At 39.0% G+C, this 19,390-nt stretch overlaps 1 protein-coding gene across 1 annotated transcript in view; it reads left to right on the top strand.

Moving 5' to 3' along the window:
- The first annotated feature begins 346 nt into the window (after window positions 1-346).
- The window catches only part of LOC128996546 (serine/threonine-protein kinase NLK-like), a 144,857-nt gene continuing 125,813 nt past the window's right edge, over window positions 347-19,390 (top strand). Inside the window, exon 1 of the mRNA XM_054421970.1 lies at window positions 347-1,174. Coding sequence (XP_054277945.1) covers window positions 966-1,174 — 209 coding nt within the window. The 5' untranslated portion in view covers window positions 347-965. The remainder of the gene's footprint in view (window positions 1,175-19,390) is intronic.

The raw sequence follows: 19,390 nt of genomic DNA, 5'->3' as shown, positions 1-19,390 counted from the left end.
TGTTTTAGATTCAAGTGAACTGTGTAGGCCTAAAGGGCAAACATTTAAAATTCTATCTGAACATTGTAGGTAGATCTAATGGCAATGACGTGGATCAATCACACGAGATGGATGATTCTACTTTATTTATTTTATTTTTTACTTCGCTTATTAGAAAAAGATAACTCGTCCCTTGTCTGTGCTGCAACAAAGGATAAGGAAGCCAGGATAGGACAGGACACTAGGACAGGAAGGAAAGGATGCACAAACGGTGAAACGGATCGATATGTGGCGCGGCTAGTGGTAAGTAAAGCAACTACTACAACAGTTGAATGCTGGGAACCGTCAGTTTTCTTTGTGCCGTTCGTTGGGCCCAGTCGTGCTGGCCGACTCGTTGTTCGCTCGCGTCTCTCGCGTCAGTGTCTTGTGTGGTGTGTAATTAAGATGTATACTTATGGAATCTTTTGAGTGACTTATTACCTACAGGAACCGATGGGAACGACGACCATCGGATTTGGTAGCAGACCGAATTTATTCAGCTGATGACTAGGCAAAGGCTTTCGATCCTATTTTTACCCTCTCCAAAATTACTACGCTCCATCAAATTAAAATTTTATTAGTTGCAGTTTCTATCCTACAGCCAATACTAATAGGCATAGGATTGTTTTCCTTGTGTTTCAAAATCCAAAAACTAACTTAACCCATCCGTATAAATTGGCTTGACAAGGGTATTTCCAAGAGCAAGATCTGTAGACCCTATCTTAAGCTTATGTTGGTCCTCTCTGATAACTTAGTAGTTCTCAGTAAATTAAGTAAGCCTGAGTAAATAAGTATTTTTATTCCATTATTACTTCAAAGTGCAAGGGGTATCTTGCCAGAATTTTCTTTAAATCTTCAACGGACTTCTTCTCTTTCGATTCACCCTTTCTCCTGCCTCATGTCTCAGGTCGGAGGGTCAGTTGTCTAGTTTGCCCCCGTGATCTGTCATGGCAGTTGTTGGCCCTAGTAGGCATTCAAGGCTGCAAGTGTCTATGAGTGTGATGCCAGGAGCGGGGGCGGCGGGCCACCAACAGGCCATTTTGGCTGCCGCTCAACCATATTATCATCCTCAACATGCTGCACACCAACCTTCAGCCACCCCTCAGGATGTGCAACCTGACAGACCAATTGGATATGGTGCTTTTGGAGTCGTATGGTAAGTTCAAAAAAATCTTTATCATCTCAGCTTTTAAAACCATCTAGGCCTAGGTTGCTTAGGCCTATGTTTGCTACTAAAACTAAGAAAGGCTGTGGTTTCCTAGACGCGTACAAGATGCGCTGTGTGTGCACATCTAAGACGCAGCACACTTGTCTTATGGAGTTTCGTGTAAGCGGTTTCCAAGGCTGCGTATCTAATACGCGCGCACCAATAGCTGCGTTTTTGACCGACTGCTTTTAGAGCAGTCGAATCTGAGTTACGCTGCGTTTTAGACGTCTTGTGCAATGGATTCATAAGTAAATGTTGTCCAGAAGGCAAAATTCTCCAGCAACAACGAAAAATGTATTGAATTTGTCTCCTGTAATGACATATTATGGAAGTACGTTGTTCATATACATACAATTAAAATTTGTATAGTACGATAGGTAGCCTATTACATTTCATATCATTCGTTATGTAGTGTTAATTTTCCATAATGTTTAATTTAAATATTTAATTCCTTTATTGAATGTTCCTTTCAATTAATTTGTCCTCACATATTTTCTTATTGTTGTAATTTGTAAATAAACCTTATGTTGACAAATATTCTTTACAAGTCAGCACAACACCAACTCCCAAATATAAGAGCCCCCATAATTATTTTAAGAACCCGTGAACATCTTAGTAGGCTAATAAGCCCATATTAATTACTAGCAGAGTGCCGGTTCTTCTTACGGGGTTAGCGTGTAATTATGAAATGCTTATTGCAGTTATATTCGTAAAAGGTATTTTCATCTATTCGGTAAATCCCAAATAGTTAAATATAATAACAGTAGGTAAAAGCAAAGTTGGAGAGGGTAAATTAAGATTTATTGTTTAAGTTTTAAATTGACATGTTTGCTTTAATGATACGGTTAAAACATCCGTGAGTGCCACGTACAGTTCCTAATCATGTACTTTTCACTGCTTACGCTTCTTCGAAGGTTCTAATACCAAAGTATCCATTTCATTATCTAAATCATCGTATAACATCATAGTAGCCACTAGTAATCTCTCCCGTGAACTTATGTTACGCACCAACCGTGTGTATTGTAGGCAGTCGAGGAAACCACTCACGGCGGCTGCGTTTTGGGACCTGGATGAAAGACGCAGCGCATCTAAAGCGCTGCGCATCTATTACGCGTCTAGGAAACCACAGCCTAAGCAATGAGTTGCAAAGTTCAGGTCTTTCTTTAAGCCTCGCTCATTATCTCAGCTTATTATTTAAAATTAAGTTGAAACCCATCATTCTAAAACATCTTCGATCAATCAGTTCGGCTAGGCTTACCTGGTCCTGTGGGGCGTGAGTGGCTTCATTACATTTTCATGTGTCTGGAAATAATTATTGCATTCCGAAGTGTCCATGTTGTTTATCTATATAATTAATATGCGAACACAAAGTTTGTCGGTTGAACTCCTCTGCCATTTCTTAACCCGGAATTTTATCCATTGATGTCTCATTGGAGAGAGGGTGTCACGTAGATTTGCAAACTGGCCTTACATTTTTGAAAAAGTCCCTCGGGCTCTGCCCCAGTGGCTTTTAAATTCCCATGTTATCCTTATGAAGAACATAATTGTTTACATTTTGATCAGCTGTATAATTTAATTGCTGATATTTATTTTTCATTTCAACAAAACACATTGGGTGTACAATTTACTGATTTCGTTAAAATTAAATACCTATTTAAGTTAGGTACTATTTTAATTTACATTTGTACATATTACAATGTAAAAAATCGAGAAAGCCTGGGCAATTTGATATATTGAATAAAATTGAATAAAATAAAATTGAATTGACAGGGTAGGTACTGTAATTCTTGAGCAATTGTTGAAAGAACCGATTTGTTAACCATGGAAACATAGGAAAGTAATAGAACGCCACCAAGTAGAAGAAATAGAGATTACAAAAAAATACTATCGTTATCATCCTATATAATGAAGAACACCTAACTTACAATATGAAGATTCCCACAAACAATGAACAAGGATGTTAGCCGAAGTGCTACTATTTTGTAGGGAACACGGACTTAACTTTATGATGATTGGCAAAGGAAACCCCTAGGCCGAATTAAACTGGTATGTCAAGGACATTAAATATGTTTTCATAAAAGTCAAGTGATTTTAAAATAATATGACTAACTTACATCCAAGAAACCTAGATAAAACTTTCATTGATTCACATTATTCACATTCAAAGGAAACAAGAAACCATCTGAATAACATGAAGCCTTTCAATTCTGCATTTTTTTCAGGTACCTAAATATAACTTACGTTATAACAGTAACTAGCCAAATTAATGCCAATTGTAGCAAATAAAATTGTGACAGAGAGGTTATGCAGAAAATCAGGCAGTTCTTTAGTAATGTAAACAAAATTTTATCGCTATAAATAAACGGTATCGGCATTCTGACACAATACTTTCTCCCATAAGTTTGTCAACAACCTTTATCATGTGTAAGCGGTGACACTAAATAGGCTAACCGGTATACGGAAATGGGATTTGTACAATTTTGTTCAGAGTTTAAAGGACTATAACATACTGAATTGTTATCAAAATCATTCGGGCCATTTTTTTAGAAAATCCATTTTTTCCGTTATTTTATGGGGTTTTATGAGAAAATCCCCGAAATTTGTAAACGTACTGGCGACAATGGGTAGTACCATGCTGACTACATTATCATTGATGAAGATCAACATGGACAACCAATGCGGCTATAAGTAAGTGGGAAACATTTGTAGAGTCCTACACTAAAAACCAGATCAGCTTTTGAAAAATGATAAAATACAAGAAATGTTTATTATATGGACCTGTTAGCCGTGTTAGCCTAGGTACTTAATTTATGAGTTGGGTCTTTTAAACTCATAGGAAATTATGACTTTTATTAGTTTTTAAGTAAGTTATTTGTTTTTAAATAGGCCCCCTAACTACTTTACTTCTTTGCAATTTACTCGATTTCGAGCAACATGTATACTAGGTAGGGCCTAGTTTAAGTTAAAGCTGTATGGACATCAGAAGGACTCTTTTTAAAGCGTTTCGGCACAGTAAGCTGTATTCTCAAAAGTCAAGGCCATACAGTACCAAGTTACAAACGTACAATTTGGTTTGCCAATTTAATGTGCCACAATTTGACAAGCCAAATGTGGCCTAGGTTTAAATTTGTCTAGATTTGATTTTGTGTAAGTATTTTAAGTTACTCGAGGTAACCTGTCTGCCCACATTGGCCACGTACACCGCTTCATGATATTTCACTGAGGGGTAGCCTAAGTTACAGTTCCGCTGAGAACCTAAGATACTTAATTTTTAACTTAGTTACTATCGGATGAAATATTAGTTTGAGATTCCATATCGAATACGGTATAGTTTTCTGATGATATAAATATCGATTGTAGGTTAGTTTGTTTAACTTCGTTTAGATAGGTACAACAACGTTTAGATCAACAAACAAGGTAGGCCTAATTTAGAGCCTAACTTTTATAAACTAAAGTTTATTGAGAAGGCCTACCTAATTTGTTAGCCTATAGGCATAGCTAAGCTTAAAACAACTAACAATACATCAATTTGTGTTTGTACTAGGCTAAGTTAAGTTTTATTGTCTCTTTTCAGAAATTTCATAGGTTTTAAATTGCGCTAAGCTTACTAGGCCTAAGTTTAAAATAACCTAACCAAAATGCTGCATTGGCGGACTTTTAAAGAATATTTGGGTGAAGAGTTTGTTTTATTAGGTACCGGTACATATTAAGTTACCGTAGTGATAGATCTTTTCAGGGTTAATTTTCAAGAATAAGAATGAAACACAGCTGAGGACCCCCGAAGCGAAAATATTTTATACACAGAATCTGCAAGGGAGAAAAGCTACAATCGATTGTCAGGAAACAAATTTTACTTCTTTGTTTACAACCGAAACCATAGACTAAGCAACACAAGTATGATTTAGCTAAGGGAGTATGATTTATCTATGCCGAAACCAAGACAGTTCCAACCGGCTCATATAGCCTACTATATAGGCTACATCCCACCGGATGTCTCAGAATTTCAGTAAAGTCCCACATTGAAGAAACAAGGAGAGAATTAGGCCTAGGCAAATTTCAGATCTTATGGAAGGGTAAAATTATGAACAACGACCGATTATCTTGAGCAGGAGTGTCCACAAAAATGTTGCTCGACTTTTGGAAGATGGTCTGCGCACTGCAATTCCTCAATTTCTCCTGGTTGTGCGCAGTTTACCTTTGTTCGGGTGGAATTAGACACACATTACAGAGTTGGTAACTTACTATTTTAGCCAATTAAATGTTTATGGTTTGTTGTAAAGATATTTGATATAACTATTTACAAAATGTGTCTGTTTATGATATTTTAACTATTAAACCCCATTAACCACGATCGAGCAAGGCTTGGTGCCCCCGTACTATACCATATAGGCCTACATGCAGTGCCTTTACCATTTAAAAATATGTGCTAACACTCAACGTGCAAAATTACCATACGGTAACAGATCCTAAAACAGGGGCACTAAATACTATGATGGTATGAGTAGGCCATAGGAAAGCTTCCTCACACTGTTGGCTCACTTTCTCTCAGTAGTTTCCAATGCTAAGTACTTGTGATCTATTTTGGTAGAAGGAAACAATAATGTACAAGGAAAACCAACTAAGGATACAGTACAATATTAAAACTTCATTGAAAATCAAACTCACAATGTAGAACTATTGAATACCTAAAGAGTCTTTACATTTTCATAAGACACTAAGTTTAATACAGTGTTAAGGGTGTTTGGTCGTAAATTTTCATGTCTAATTTTTTGTTATTGTTCAATTGTAATAAAAATTAGAGATACAAATATATAAGAAAAAAGTTTTATTTTGAATATTAAGCGAGATATGGAGCTTGAAAGTAGTAAATTTTTCATCTTTGGTACAGTACCAATTCACAGGGAGATTGGGTACCTAATGTGATTCTCACCAAAATTGGCATTCAGGCGTGGAAAAATAAGATAATTATCACTAGCTATTTAAAATTGTAAATTTTAAAAAAATTTAAAAATTTTATAAAATTTAAAAAAAAATTAAAAAAAATTTAAAATAGCTGTTTGTTTTTTGGGAAAATTTATCTGTATTTTGGAATTAAAAAAAATGTGATATGTTAACACATTTGGGCTGTGAATTCGTACCTTTGATGCCTTGCGCTGTCGGAGCACTACAAGTTGAGAGTGAGTACACAAACACGGAGGCTTTAGAATTCAACGATAAACATATACTTTCAATGTCAAAAGATGTTAATAATTACGTGATGTTAAAGTATTCTAAAGCCCCTGTGTTAGTGTGCAAACTCAACTTGTAGTGCTCTGACAGCGCAAGGCATCAAAGGTACGAATTCACAGCGCAAACGTGTTAACATATCACATTTTTTTAGATTTCAAAATACAGATAAATTTCCCCCAAAAACAAACAGCTATTAAAACAAATTTAATTAAAAAAAAAATTAAAATTTGTAGGCCTAATTTTAAATAGCTAGTGATTGTTATCTTATTTTTCCACACCTGAATGTCAATTTTGGTGAGAATCGCATTACCCATTCTCCCTGTGAATTGGTACCAAAGATGAAAAATTTACTACTTTCAAGCTTCAAATCTCGCTTAATATTCAAAATAAAAAAATTTTCTTATATATTTGTATCTCTAATTTTTAGTACCTACAATTGAACTAGTGAGTGTGTTTTGCGCAATATCAGAAACAGTGGTTCTGTGTCAAATAGGAAAACAATGAATCCGTTACGTGATGTTGCAATGTGGCTGCTGTGGCGCTAAATTAAGCGGCGTAGACCTAATTAATCAAAGTAGGGAATACACAGGAGCATTCCAAACTCTTTTTGAAGAACTCCGGCGTAATGATAACCAGTTTTTCAACTACTTTAGTTTCTGAAGTAAAGACATCCTCCATTTCTTCAAAATCCTCTCTCAGAGCAGAGAAAACTAGTTTCCACGCTTCTTTCGTTGCATTACTGTCTTTTAATAGTCTAAAGTTTTATCCCACAGGACTGGTTTTGCTTCCATTATTGAAATAAAAACACCATTATCAATTATCACTTCAGTTGCTGTTTTCGATCCACACGCCAATTCATTTGATGTCATTGTGACTCACAATTGTCACTATTTACTCTGAAAAACAAACGCAGTGTACGAAGTAAGTGTACAGCGAGAAGGCGCAGCGAGAACTATAGGACTGGACTACTGGGGAGAACGCACGACATCCGACAAAAAAATCGCAAAGTGAGGGCGAGCGCCCATTTGATAATATAAATAATATATAATTTAATTACCAATACCGGTATATTATTAAATAATTATATATAATATTTAAATAATATATAATATTTATATTACTTCTCTGTGGTGTACGCCACTGCGACTGCGAGTGCGAGCACGACAGTCGGGCTACAGTCGTGGATCACAGTAGCTCGTGAGACTGTCGTACAGTGGGCGAGCGCTCATAAGATCCAATGGTTCACTATTGGAATGTGGTTGTGGTTGGTCCGACACAGTGTCACAAAGTACGACCGAAATCGTATAGTGGGCGAGGGGTCGCTCTTGAAATAACTTAATACCTTTCTATAACAGTACTGTACCCTACTCGATGCAAGTCTTATGCATTGTTATTTGATCTACAGTACATAATATTTATGTGTATGATGCATGCACCAATAGAATACCAACAAGATCTGTTTCTGTCCTAACGTTACGGGTCATGGAAGCTGAACCCAGCTGTAGTTCACTTAACTATCACTTCCGGTACAACATGGCGGTCGTATGGCCGCCTGCGCTCTAGCCAGTCTAGGCTGGGTGGGATGGGCTACATCTACATTAGCTTGTATAAATCAAGCTTATCGTAACGTGCTATTGCTAATAGATACTTTGGTATATGTTGCCTTGATTTAGTTAGAGAGCGAATCCAGTACCTAACCAAATTCATCTAAGCGGTAAAGTAGTGATACAGTTGGCCTAAGTGCACAGAAAACATGAGTGGGACAAATACAACCATTAAAAATCCCCTTCCAAGGTTTTTGATGGGACCGATGACATATCACAGTCGTATTGTCGCAAAGCTGTAAATTGGTAAACTTAACATTCGCGCGGTGAAATACTCAGGCTCTGGATCGTTTCCTTGCAGTGCGTTATTATAGTCTGTCCAACATCCGCCCGCAGAATTGAAGAGATGCCGTGCTGTAGGTGGTGTAGCATCAGCAGGCAGGTGGTTGGCCGACGACAGCTGTGAAGGAGCAGACACCTGCAGGCCAGCTGAGATAAAACAGCTGTTGATCGTCTCGAGGCAGGTGAAGTAGAGACAAGGCCCACTCCTTACTTCCTTGGACCACTCTCGTAACAAACAACCCTTTGAATTAGAACGTTGTCGTATAATTTAAGCCTTTCAGTTGTAAATTTCAGTCCGTGTCTTCGCCCACGAGACGTCTTCTTAACCGCTGGAAAACTTTGTCAACGAAGTCTCTTTTTATATGTAGCTTCTTTCTCGAAAACGTCGAATGGATATCTACGAATTCCTCACATAGTCTACCTACACTAGGGTACAGTGTACGAGTACTTCAAGAAGTGTCAAATGAGATTTTTATGTAACCTACTTATGTTGTTCAAGAGTTTATCTCAGATCTAAGCCCCTAGACGTAAAGATACCATTAGGCTAGTTATTTGATTGCAATTGATGTGTTTATTTCATAGCGGGATTCATGTTAAATTTTGTTGTCTAAAGTGTTAAAAATGAAACATGAGAATTTGGATTTATTTTGTTAAAATCTAACCAACGGTACCGAGTCATCAAACCTTCTGTGACAAATACGTACATTCTTGCACCCAGAGATACAATGTCCGCGCAATTCTCCGGTCTTGCAATATTTGTTGGGAGGGACCCAAAATCCCTTGTGTTCTATCAGCGTCTGACAGTAATCCCTAGCGTTCGCAATCGCCCGCTTTAATGACATGTTAGTGCCCGTATATCGTCATAATAAGGTTACAAGTATATTTTATTAATTAAAAATAAAAACCGTCGGATCTACCGTTAAAGCGAAACGTTTTTACATTGTCCTGTGTCACGTAAATTGGAGGCAGAAGAGATTGGTTGGGGTTGGAACAGATTAGATTAATTATATCAGTACGTTTATGGCTGCAGTAGGTCCTGAAATGTAAACTTGGCTTATTAAAGTTCATTTTGATCTTTTCACGATACATAACATACATTGTCGGGTTTAGCTATATTGGTAGTATTATCTCTTTGTTCGTACTGTTGTAACGTACAATGCCGATTTCACGTGTCAGGTGTGATTGAATCATCGTTTACCAAGTAGCAGACACATGAATCACACGGTTCAAGTTCAGTGGAAATGCCAAGGTATCGCCAAGCTCGCAGTATGCCGTATACGCGTCAGTATCCTGTTGTACTGTCGTGTCAGTTGACATTCTGTGCGCCAGTTATCGACTTTTTTCGCGTGACGTATCACCGTTCAGGAGGTAGTTTATGGTACTATAAAAATTCATGGGTATCAGTGTTTACAGTACTTTTGTTGATACCCTAAGGTTTCTGCCCTTATGCAGGAGACGACATTATTTAAAATCCACACTGTATCATAATTTCTAGCTCGACTAATAACAAAATATAAATTGTTTACAACTTTCATGATTTGTATGATTTAAATTATATTTTTTGGCCTTCAAAGTAGTATGTGACATGAATTACGCCACCAGCTTGATGTTTTTCAATTTAATCTTCAGTCTATATTGTACGCTCCCACAATCTAAATAAACAAGTATCATCCATAATGGCAGTAAACTTGTGCGTGTAGCCGTAGCCTGCTAGGGAGTTTCACCCCCGTATCGACGGGAGAACTCCCTCCAAACGCGTCCCCTCGCCAACTTCCCTTTCCCTCTAAATTTATTGTGTTCATTCCAGATACACCCCCTGAAATAATTGGGATTGCGGGCTTTGCTTTTAACTGGCGCCATTCAGGAGTTTTATTTCCGATGTATGGGAAATCGTGAAACTGCTTCGTTTTATCAAATTCCCCATACTGGACAGGCAGGTTGTTGACTGTGGTGACTACCACATCTGCTTGAGCTCCTGCTCCTTGAAGCCATTACTGTAGGTCTCTTGGTAAGACCTGGACCCGAGACCAATTTACTTGTTCGTTTTGATGTCGCCAGAAGTTTTGGTTTAGGGTGGCTCAGAGATGGCCGTGGTTGACCAAACTGTTATACTGTACAACTCTCACAGCTGTGTAGTGTGATATATTATCGCCTCCTCATCTTTCTTGCAATATGCAATGTATCATAGCAATACGTATGAATTATAAACTCTAAATATTCCCAGTAACCTTTTACCACAGCCATTGCTAATTCCAAACATCTAAACATTCGTTACGTGTTAGTGACCTTGAAACATAATATTGCCGTCGAAGGTTTCCTCACAGCCGAGGTTGTGTAACACGGGTCTCTTTCGTCTGTCGGTATGTACACTTTGTTGTTAAGTGACTACTTCAAACCATATACTTTGCGTTATATTGGTTAAGAAAACCATCGAATATACATCGATGAAGAAAACTGACCTTTGACCTTGTCCATTTGACGACTTATTCTAAGCAAGGTGTCAGTGCTCCAGTGGGGAAAGTGGTCCAAAGTAAACATTTTGTAGACAAGACATGCCGGTGGTCGTCTTCTCGCCCCAGCTATGTTTCGTGGTTTCGTATGACTTTGGTTTGCTGTTGAGCGTCAAACTATTGACCTTGAAACATATAATTTATCATGTTACTTTAAACTTCTTAACGTTTACGTACCAGAATTAATTGCAAGATTTGTATTGAGCGGGATGATTTACACCAACTAGAGCATATAATTATGTGATACAGAATGATTTCATTAACTAAAATAAAGACTACACATTCCACATCTGAAGTTAAATATATAACATAGGATACCTTTATTAAGTTCGGTAAGTTTTATTATAGGCTAATCATCTACGGTCGAAAAAATAAGCAAAACGATAAAAGGGTCGCTTGACGGATCAAGGTAACTTGAACTATTTAGCCTAAAGATAATTTGCTTGAATGACACTAATTACATTTGTACTAAATATCCTATTAAGGGAACTGTCTGGGATTCAACAAGAAACCAAAACATACCAGAAGTGGGCAAGTCATTGTTTAATGTACTATGTCATATACCAACCCTTCTATTGATAGTTTCGAAAGAACATCGCTACGTCCAAATGCGCATTGATATACCTACTGTATCTGTTTGTGGTGTCGGTGTTATAAGCTGTTCCAGATGACATAACTCGGCGCAGTGTAAAGACGGTGACACACTATCGATCTTGACCCCGAACAAGACCCCGAACCGAGCAGGGAGAAGGGAGGTCGAAGGGAGGATCTTCGATAGTGTGTCACGGGTCCGTACACCGATCAAGACGCCGAACAAGGCATCAGGCCGAGCAGGGAGACGAGCGCTCTGGAGGCGGTTTTTTGGCGAAAGATCAAAGAAAAGATCGGTCCGATGTACGGTCCGATGTACGATAGTGTGTCACGGTACATTTTTGCCCCGTACATCGTCGCGAGCGCCGCACCGAGCGGCCGCCTGCGCTAGCATTGATAGTTCTGATTTAATATGGCAATTAAACTCTTTAATTGGTAAAATAAATAAATGTTGGGTAATATGTTGCCATTATATATTATAATCATTTAAGATGTATTATATGAATAGTTAAGCACTGTTAATTTAAAAAATAGCTAAGTTGAAAGTTGACACTTTTCAGATGTACTCACATGTCCTTGTTTTATATAAATAAAGATTATGATTCGATTTTATTAAATATTATAGCAAAGTTTTACATCGGTCCTAACCTTAATGTTTTGGAGAACATCACAGAAAACTCCTGGTATTATTTGTCTCTCACTCTTGCGCTCTCACTCGCACACACTCTCTATCTCTCTCCAAACTTCCTTTTGCCGCGCTCGGTAGAATTCGTCTGGTCTTGGTCATGTTCGGGGAAATGTTCGGAGTAAAATTTTGCTGATATTTATCTCCCTTCTCCCTTCTCCCTGCTCGGTTCGGGGTCTTGATCGGGGAAAAGATCGATAGTGTGTCACCGCCTTTAGTATAGCGTGTCTTGACAGATGTGATATTGTGATTTGTGATGCAGTCTTCTCTCTCCCTCACCATAGGGTTCACGTCACGTGATCTACAGGATGTGGCTGAGCATCCTGCCACCTGTGCAGGGCAGCCAACTGATAAATTACGTCATAAAATTACCCTAATATGCCGCAAATTGGCGACTCGGTGTACTTTTTTTAACTACTGTACTTTTATGATAGCTCCATACAAAATGTTAACCTCGAGGAAATTCGTTACCGTATTTTAATTGATCTAATCAGATCCCGTAGTAGCCTATACAACAGTTTCCTGGCTCGTTAATACCGTCGTCATGCAGTAGGCCTGCCGTTTATAGTAAGCTAATTAAATAATTAGTCATAATAGTCAATTTAATTTTTCATTTAAAATTGGGTTTTTACAAGATGGGTGTGTTTACTACTGAATTTCAATTTATACAGCCAGAAATTAGTGTTTTAGCTTTTTACGCAAACCGGTTAGGGAAATAATTTACAATCCATTAATCAACGAAACTGAAGTGAAGTAACATCAAGGGGATGGTTGTCATTCTTGTACAGTACAACTGTTTATGCAAAGTTACGTGTTATGTCAATTGGATTCTGGGATGGTTTAGTCACATTGTTACAGGAATCTTTCCTGGAAGAAGAAAAAAGAGGAAACGATAATGTAAAAGATAGATAAATGTACTTATTACATAATGCGCTGACTCCAAGCTTAGTAGATTTCCTACTGAGAGCAAACGCAAGCGGTTCTAATCTGTTGAACTTTATCTCTGACCTAACAATCCACATCAGCTTATCTGAGAGACGGATTGTGGCAATTACACAAGTTTGTTGATAGTGGCGCTTCAGAATGGGGTTAATAATGAAATTATAATAGTCTGAGAGAAGGCGCACTTTCCCATCGTTAATTTGTAGCAACTTTCCTCATTGTGAACGTGAATGTTGTGTGGCTGTGTGCGTCCAAGTGGAGAGGGCGTGAGGGGTGTGTTAATTGGCACACACCATTGGCCACATACCATAATATACTGTAACACCAGTTATAGTTATAGTAAAAGTACGACATTCTAGTCAAATGTGTGCAAGAGCGTTGCTGTTGAATTTAATTTGCATGGTAGTGTTACTTTGTCAGATCTTTGTCACTTCGTGGCATCTTGAACCTTTTAAAACAGTTCTATTGTCACAAGAAACTGATTACTACTCTCGTAGCAGTAACAGTGTCATCGCAGTATACAACCTCAGTGTTGGTGACTCTGTAAACGATCAATATGTCCACATCATGCCGAATAAACCTGCTACTCCCTCGTCTGATGGAACTGATAACGACTCTCATATCAGTATACTGTAATCGCAGTATACAACCTCAGTGTTGGTGACTCTGTAAACGATCAATATGTCCACATCATGCTGAATAAACCTGCTACTCCCTCGTCTGATGGGACTGATTACGACTCTCATATCAGTATACTGTCATAGTATATGATGTCAATTGTTATACCGCAGTATACATACAACCTCAGTGTTGGTGGATCAATATGTCCACATCTAGCCGAATAAACCTGCTACTCCCTCGTCTGATGGAACTGATAACGACTCTCATATCAGTATACTGTAATCGCAGTATACAACCTCAGTGTTGGTGACTCTGTAAACGATCAATATGTCCACATCATGCTGAATAAACCTGCTACTCCCTCGTCTGATGGGACTGATTACGACTCTCATATCAGTATACTGTAATCGCAGTATACAACCTCAGTGTTGGTGACTCTGTAAACGATCAATATGTCCACATCTAGCCGAATAAACCTGCTACTCCCTCGTCTGATGGGACTGATTACGACTCTCATATCAGTATACTGTCATAGTATATGATGTCAATTGTTATACCGCAGTATACATACAACCTCAATGTTGGTGGATCAATATGTCCACATCTAGCCGAATAAACCCGCTAACTTACTCGTCTGATGGGACTGATTACGACTCTCATATCAGTATACTGTAATCGCAGTATACAACCTCAGTGTTGGTGACTCTGTAAACGATCAATATGTCCACATCATGCTGAATAAACCTGCTACTCCCTCGTCTGATGGGACTGATTACGACTCTCATATCAGTATACTGTAATCGCAGTATACAACCTCAGTGTTGGTGACTCTGTAAACGATCAATATGTCCACATCTAGCCGAATAAACCTGCTACTCCCTCGTCTGATGGGACTGATTACGACTCTCATATCAGTATACTGTCATAGTATATGATGTCAATTGTTATACCGCAGTTTACATACAACCTCAGTGTTGGTGGATCAATATGTCCTCATCTAGCCGAATAAACCCGCTACTCCCTCGTCTGATGGGACTGATTACGACTCTCATATCAGTATACTGTCATAGTATATGATGTCAATTGTTATACCGCAGTTTACATACAACCTCAGTGTTGGTGGATCAATATGTCCACATCTAGCTGAATGAACCCGCAACTCCCTCGTCTGATGGGACTGATTACGACTCTCATATCAGTATACTGTCATAGTATATGATGTCAATTGTTATACCGCAGTTTACATACAACCTCAGTGTTGGTGGATCAATATGTCCACATCTAGCCGAATAAACCTGCTACTCCCTCGTCTGATGGGACTGATTACGACTCTCATATCAGTATACTGTCATAGTATATGATGTCAATTGTTATACCGCAGTTTACATACAACCTCAGTGTTGGTTGATCAATATGTCCACATCTAGCTGAATAAACCCACTACTCCCTCGTCTGATGGGACTGATTACGACTCTCATATCAGTATACTGTCATAGTATATGATGTCAATTGTTATACCGCAGTTTACATACAACCTCAGTGTTGGTGGATCAATATGTCCACATCTAGCTGAATGAACCCGCAACTCCCTCGTCTGATGGGACTGATTACTACCCTCATATCAGCAGGCCTACTGCAGGCCTACTCAGGACCGGCGAGAGTAGCTAGTGATGCAAAGAATACAGTGGTTAAACAAATTTTGCCGTATTATTTTGTATAAATAACCCTTTGTGTCCTACCGAATAATATTATTTTTTGTCTTTGATTTCAGGTGAGTCCAATTATCATTTAAGAGAGAAAATAAACTTTAAATTTGTAAGTAAACTTAATTGCCATAGCCTAATATCGTTAAAGTAGTTGTAAACGTGATGACACTCGACTTGTGTTTGGTTCTCAGATCTCTATATACACAACGATCTGTATCCATTCGTTTTTTTTGTATCTATGCCAATGTAGACACAGGCTCAACTATTCTGTTTTTGTCCCAGTTGTGTCTGTGAGGGTGGAAAGGACACAAAGAACCTGTCACATGAACAGGGAGAGATTCTTCAGTCTTCAAACTATTTGGAAAGGTTTTGTTAGTTCGGTCCCTGCATTCTCTCTATACAGTACCTGATGGGGCTCCTTTGTGAGTGAGTTGGGTGGAATAAAATGTTCCTAGAATGGTAATGGTCAGTTCACTGGAATAAGGTATTGTCGTAAGATAAGGGTCTTCGTATCCAAGAAATTAAGAGAGGAAACGGGATCTAATTAGAAAAATGAACTACCGGGTTAAGTAAAGTTTGGTAAAATAGGAGTTTACAATAGAGTACTGAGTTTGAGAACCGCTTAGGAGTGTCATATCATTGCTGTACCGTACAACACAAAGGAGCGGAATGTGGTAGTTGCAGTATTGTACAACACTGGAGAGCGGAGTCTAGTAGCATTGCTGTACCGTACAGCACAAAGGAGCGGAGTGTGGTAGCATTGCTGTACCGTACAACACAGAGGAGCGCAGTGTTGTAGCATTGCTGTACCGTACAACAGAGGAGTGGAGTGTCGTAGCATTGCTGTACCGTACAACACAAAGGAGCGCAGTGTTGTAACATTGCTGTACCGTACAACACAAAGGAGCGCAGTGTCGTAGCATTACTGTACCGTACAACACAGAGGAGCGCAGTGTTATAGCATTACTGTACCGTACAACACAGAGGAGCGCAGTGTTGTAGCATTGCTGTACCGTACAACAGAGGAGTGGAGTGTCGTAGCATTGCTGTACCGTACAACACAAAGGAGCGCAGTGTCGTAGCATTGCTGTACCGTACAACACAGAGGAGCGCAGTGTTGTAGCATTACTGTACCGTACAACACAAAGGAGCGCAGTGTCGTAGCATTACTGTACCGTACAACACAGAGGAGCGCAGTGTTGTAGCATTGCTGTACCGTACAACACAAAGGAGCGCAGTGTCGTAGCATTACTGTACCGTACAACACAGAGGAGCGCAGTGTTGTAGCATTGCTGTACCGTACAACACAAAGGAGCGCAGTGTCGTAGCATTGCTGTACCGTACAACACAGTGGAGCGAGTCTCATGACTGTCCAGGAAGCGCTAGATGCTGCACGTTCCGCTCTGTCTGTGTTGCCGAGAAAGTTTGAAGCTTCTCCCTCAGAGCTCTAGCACGGTTCGTTTTTGAATTGCCGCTATTTCGATTGTTGATTACCTTTGCACCACAGTTTTATGCAATGCGAATCCACTATAACTCAACAGTCACTCTCTTCCTACTGATTGTGATGTTATTTAATCTAATAAGTGCTTGAGGAAACTACTGTAAAATTTGATTCACAATAGCTATGTATATTTTATCCAACCATCTGTACTCAGTAAATGTAAATTGCACGACTTAACTATAATGCTAATTTCAAACGTGAACCACATAACCTCACTAGATGTTTTAAATTAAAAATTGACCATGATTAGCTAGCTGGCCGCGGGCACCGAATTATCGAATGTGTGGAATGCTTGTGCAACTGCTGGGCAGCGGTTCAACACTACAGTTGTAGCCCAAGAGATGATTCATGAAGCGATACGCAATCACAATTTATTGGGACGTCGGGGTCAGCCAAATGTGGGCGACTGGGCGTTAGTAGATCCCCTTTGTTGTAGTGTGGATGGATGTGTCACAAACTACATAGACTAACATAGAACGGCTAGGTCATCGTCGACGTCGACTGCAGTTTCGTCAACACAATTTTAGTAGGACTGTGTACTGCAGTTGAAGCAACCACATGTTCCTCAACACTGTGCTATGTTTTGCAACATAAACAGTAACCACAGTAGGTGTAAACTGTGTAGTGTGCAGTAAACCACAGCTTGACTGCGGGTGGTGCAACGTGAGACTAGAGTTTCCGTATGTCCTACATTTAGTCCAATTCACAGTAAAATAAGTGGCATTCAGTGTACCGGTATTGGCTATCGATATTTCTAAGAACTTTGACATAAATCGGACCCAAATTCGGGTTTATTCATCGTTTTATATAGGCTACAACGAAAGAAGTCTAGCTCACAAATTGCTTCTAATCCAATACTCATTTAAGAAGAGATGTGAGTACGAGAGTACGTTCTCGCCGCAAATGTGACAATTATATCGCAAAATTAAAGATTTTTACTACATAACATTTGAGGTGAGGATTAACTCTCCGAATAATATACCCTCCGGTAATTGATTGATTCCCGAATACGCTATGCAAATTGGATGTCATTTTTCGTATTGTTTAATTATAATGAACGTGTAGAATCCTATATTCCTTATTAATTCCACAATAAACTTGCTTAAATAATTACTACAGAAATATATGCGTTGATATGCCTGGTGTAATCAGTGTTACCAATACCACCCACCATGGGGAGACGAGGTACAGCGGGGATATTTTTAGCCCCCGCTCTCCCTCCCAGTCCAATCAATCCAGCCTGTAACCATAGGCCCCCAAAATCCCACACCACCTACGCCTCCGCCTCACTGTCACTTCCAATACTCTTCTCATTGGATAACTCTTGTCGCAATTAACCTTCCAACTGTCAAATATCAGTTATCGGTAATGCACTTCTAAATGTTAGCAATCTTAACTTGTTCGTCCTGTACTACCGAATGAATAATGAAGTAATAGTTAGAAAATAAGTAAAATTTAGGTTTTTTTGTAGAGTAATACAATAGATAAATAAATGACGATGCTTGATGTGAACTCTGAGCGTACATACCTTCAATCTGACACATCAATAATGAAAATCGGTCGGGAAGAAGAGCCAAACGAACTCGGAAAATAAAAACCAATTTTTTAAATAGGCCTATATAAGATTTAAGTATGTATTACGAGAGTTTGTCTCGAAATCGTAACACATGTTATTATAAAACCTATGCTTTCTGTCCTATTCCTAATTTTGTTAATGAAAAATGTACATTCGCAAAAATATAATAGGCCTACTGTATTGCACTTTTTGAATTTGGTTGTTTATTTTTGAATTAACTTGTGTATATGCAACATTCTCAGTTGATCGAACTTCTTAAATTATTTTAGCTGGATTAGAGAAGAATTATTTTTGAAGAAATTCTATGGTGATGTTACCACCTACAATTAAATACACATTTAAACACACAGGGCTATGTTAACTGGTCGTCGCGCTCGGCGTCCCGGTGCGGCGTACCCTCCCCCTCAACCGTCATTCTCTCCCCCGCGGAGCCTTCACTTCACTTCCCTGCGATAACGCGTTTTAGCACGCTCATCTATTTGGGATTCACATCTTAGTTCCCTGTGGATGTAATATTGAAGCTGCTAGCGAGGGTGGGTCAACATGCAGAGGATGAAGATGTTCAATCTAAGTAAGGAATCTTAAATATAACCAGATTGTAAATGATGAATTGCGAGGTATGCGTTGAAGTTGAAGGTAATGAGGCCAGCGTATGTTGTATATTGTAGTTGTGTGCCAAGTTCAACTGCAGCCCGTGTTGCATAACACAATGTTGCAGTTCCGCGGCGACTGTACGCCGTACGTGACCAGAGTACTGAGCTCAGTGGTGTCGTGCTGGACCGCTGGAAGACTGATATTCAATTGTAACAATCATCTCATCTCCTCGCCTTCACTTTCTTCTCTCCGGCTTTGTTCTTTATAATGTATGAAGGTCCAGCTAGAAAGCCCGTAAGAACTGGGTCTACATGTGGTTGGCGT

The sequence above is a fragment of the Macrosteles quadrilineatus genome, unplaced genomic scaffold (assembly GCF_028750875.1).
Source record: "Macrosteles quadrilineatus isolate MER2022 unplaced genomic scaffold, UCM_ALF_1.0 Scaffold_1__1_contigs__length_201487025, whole genome shotgun sequence".
NCBI classification, from domain to species: domain Eukaryota; kingdom Metazoa; phylum Arthropoda; class Insecta; order Hemiptera; family Cicadellidae; genus Macrosteles; species Macrosteles quadrilineatus.
Note: the sequence above shows the minus strand (reverse complement) of the source record. Positions and strands in the feature narration are given on the sequence as shown.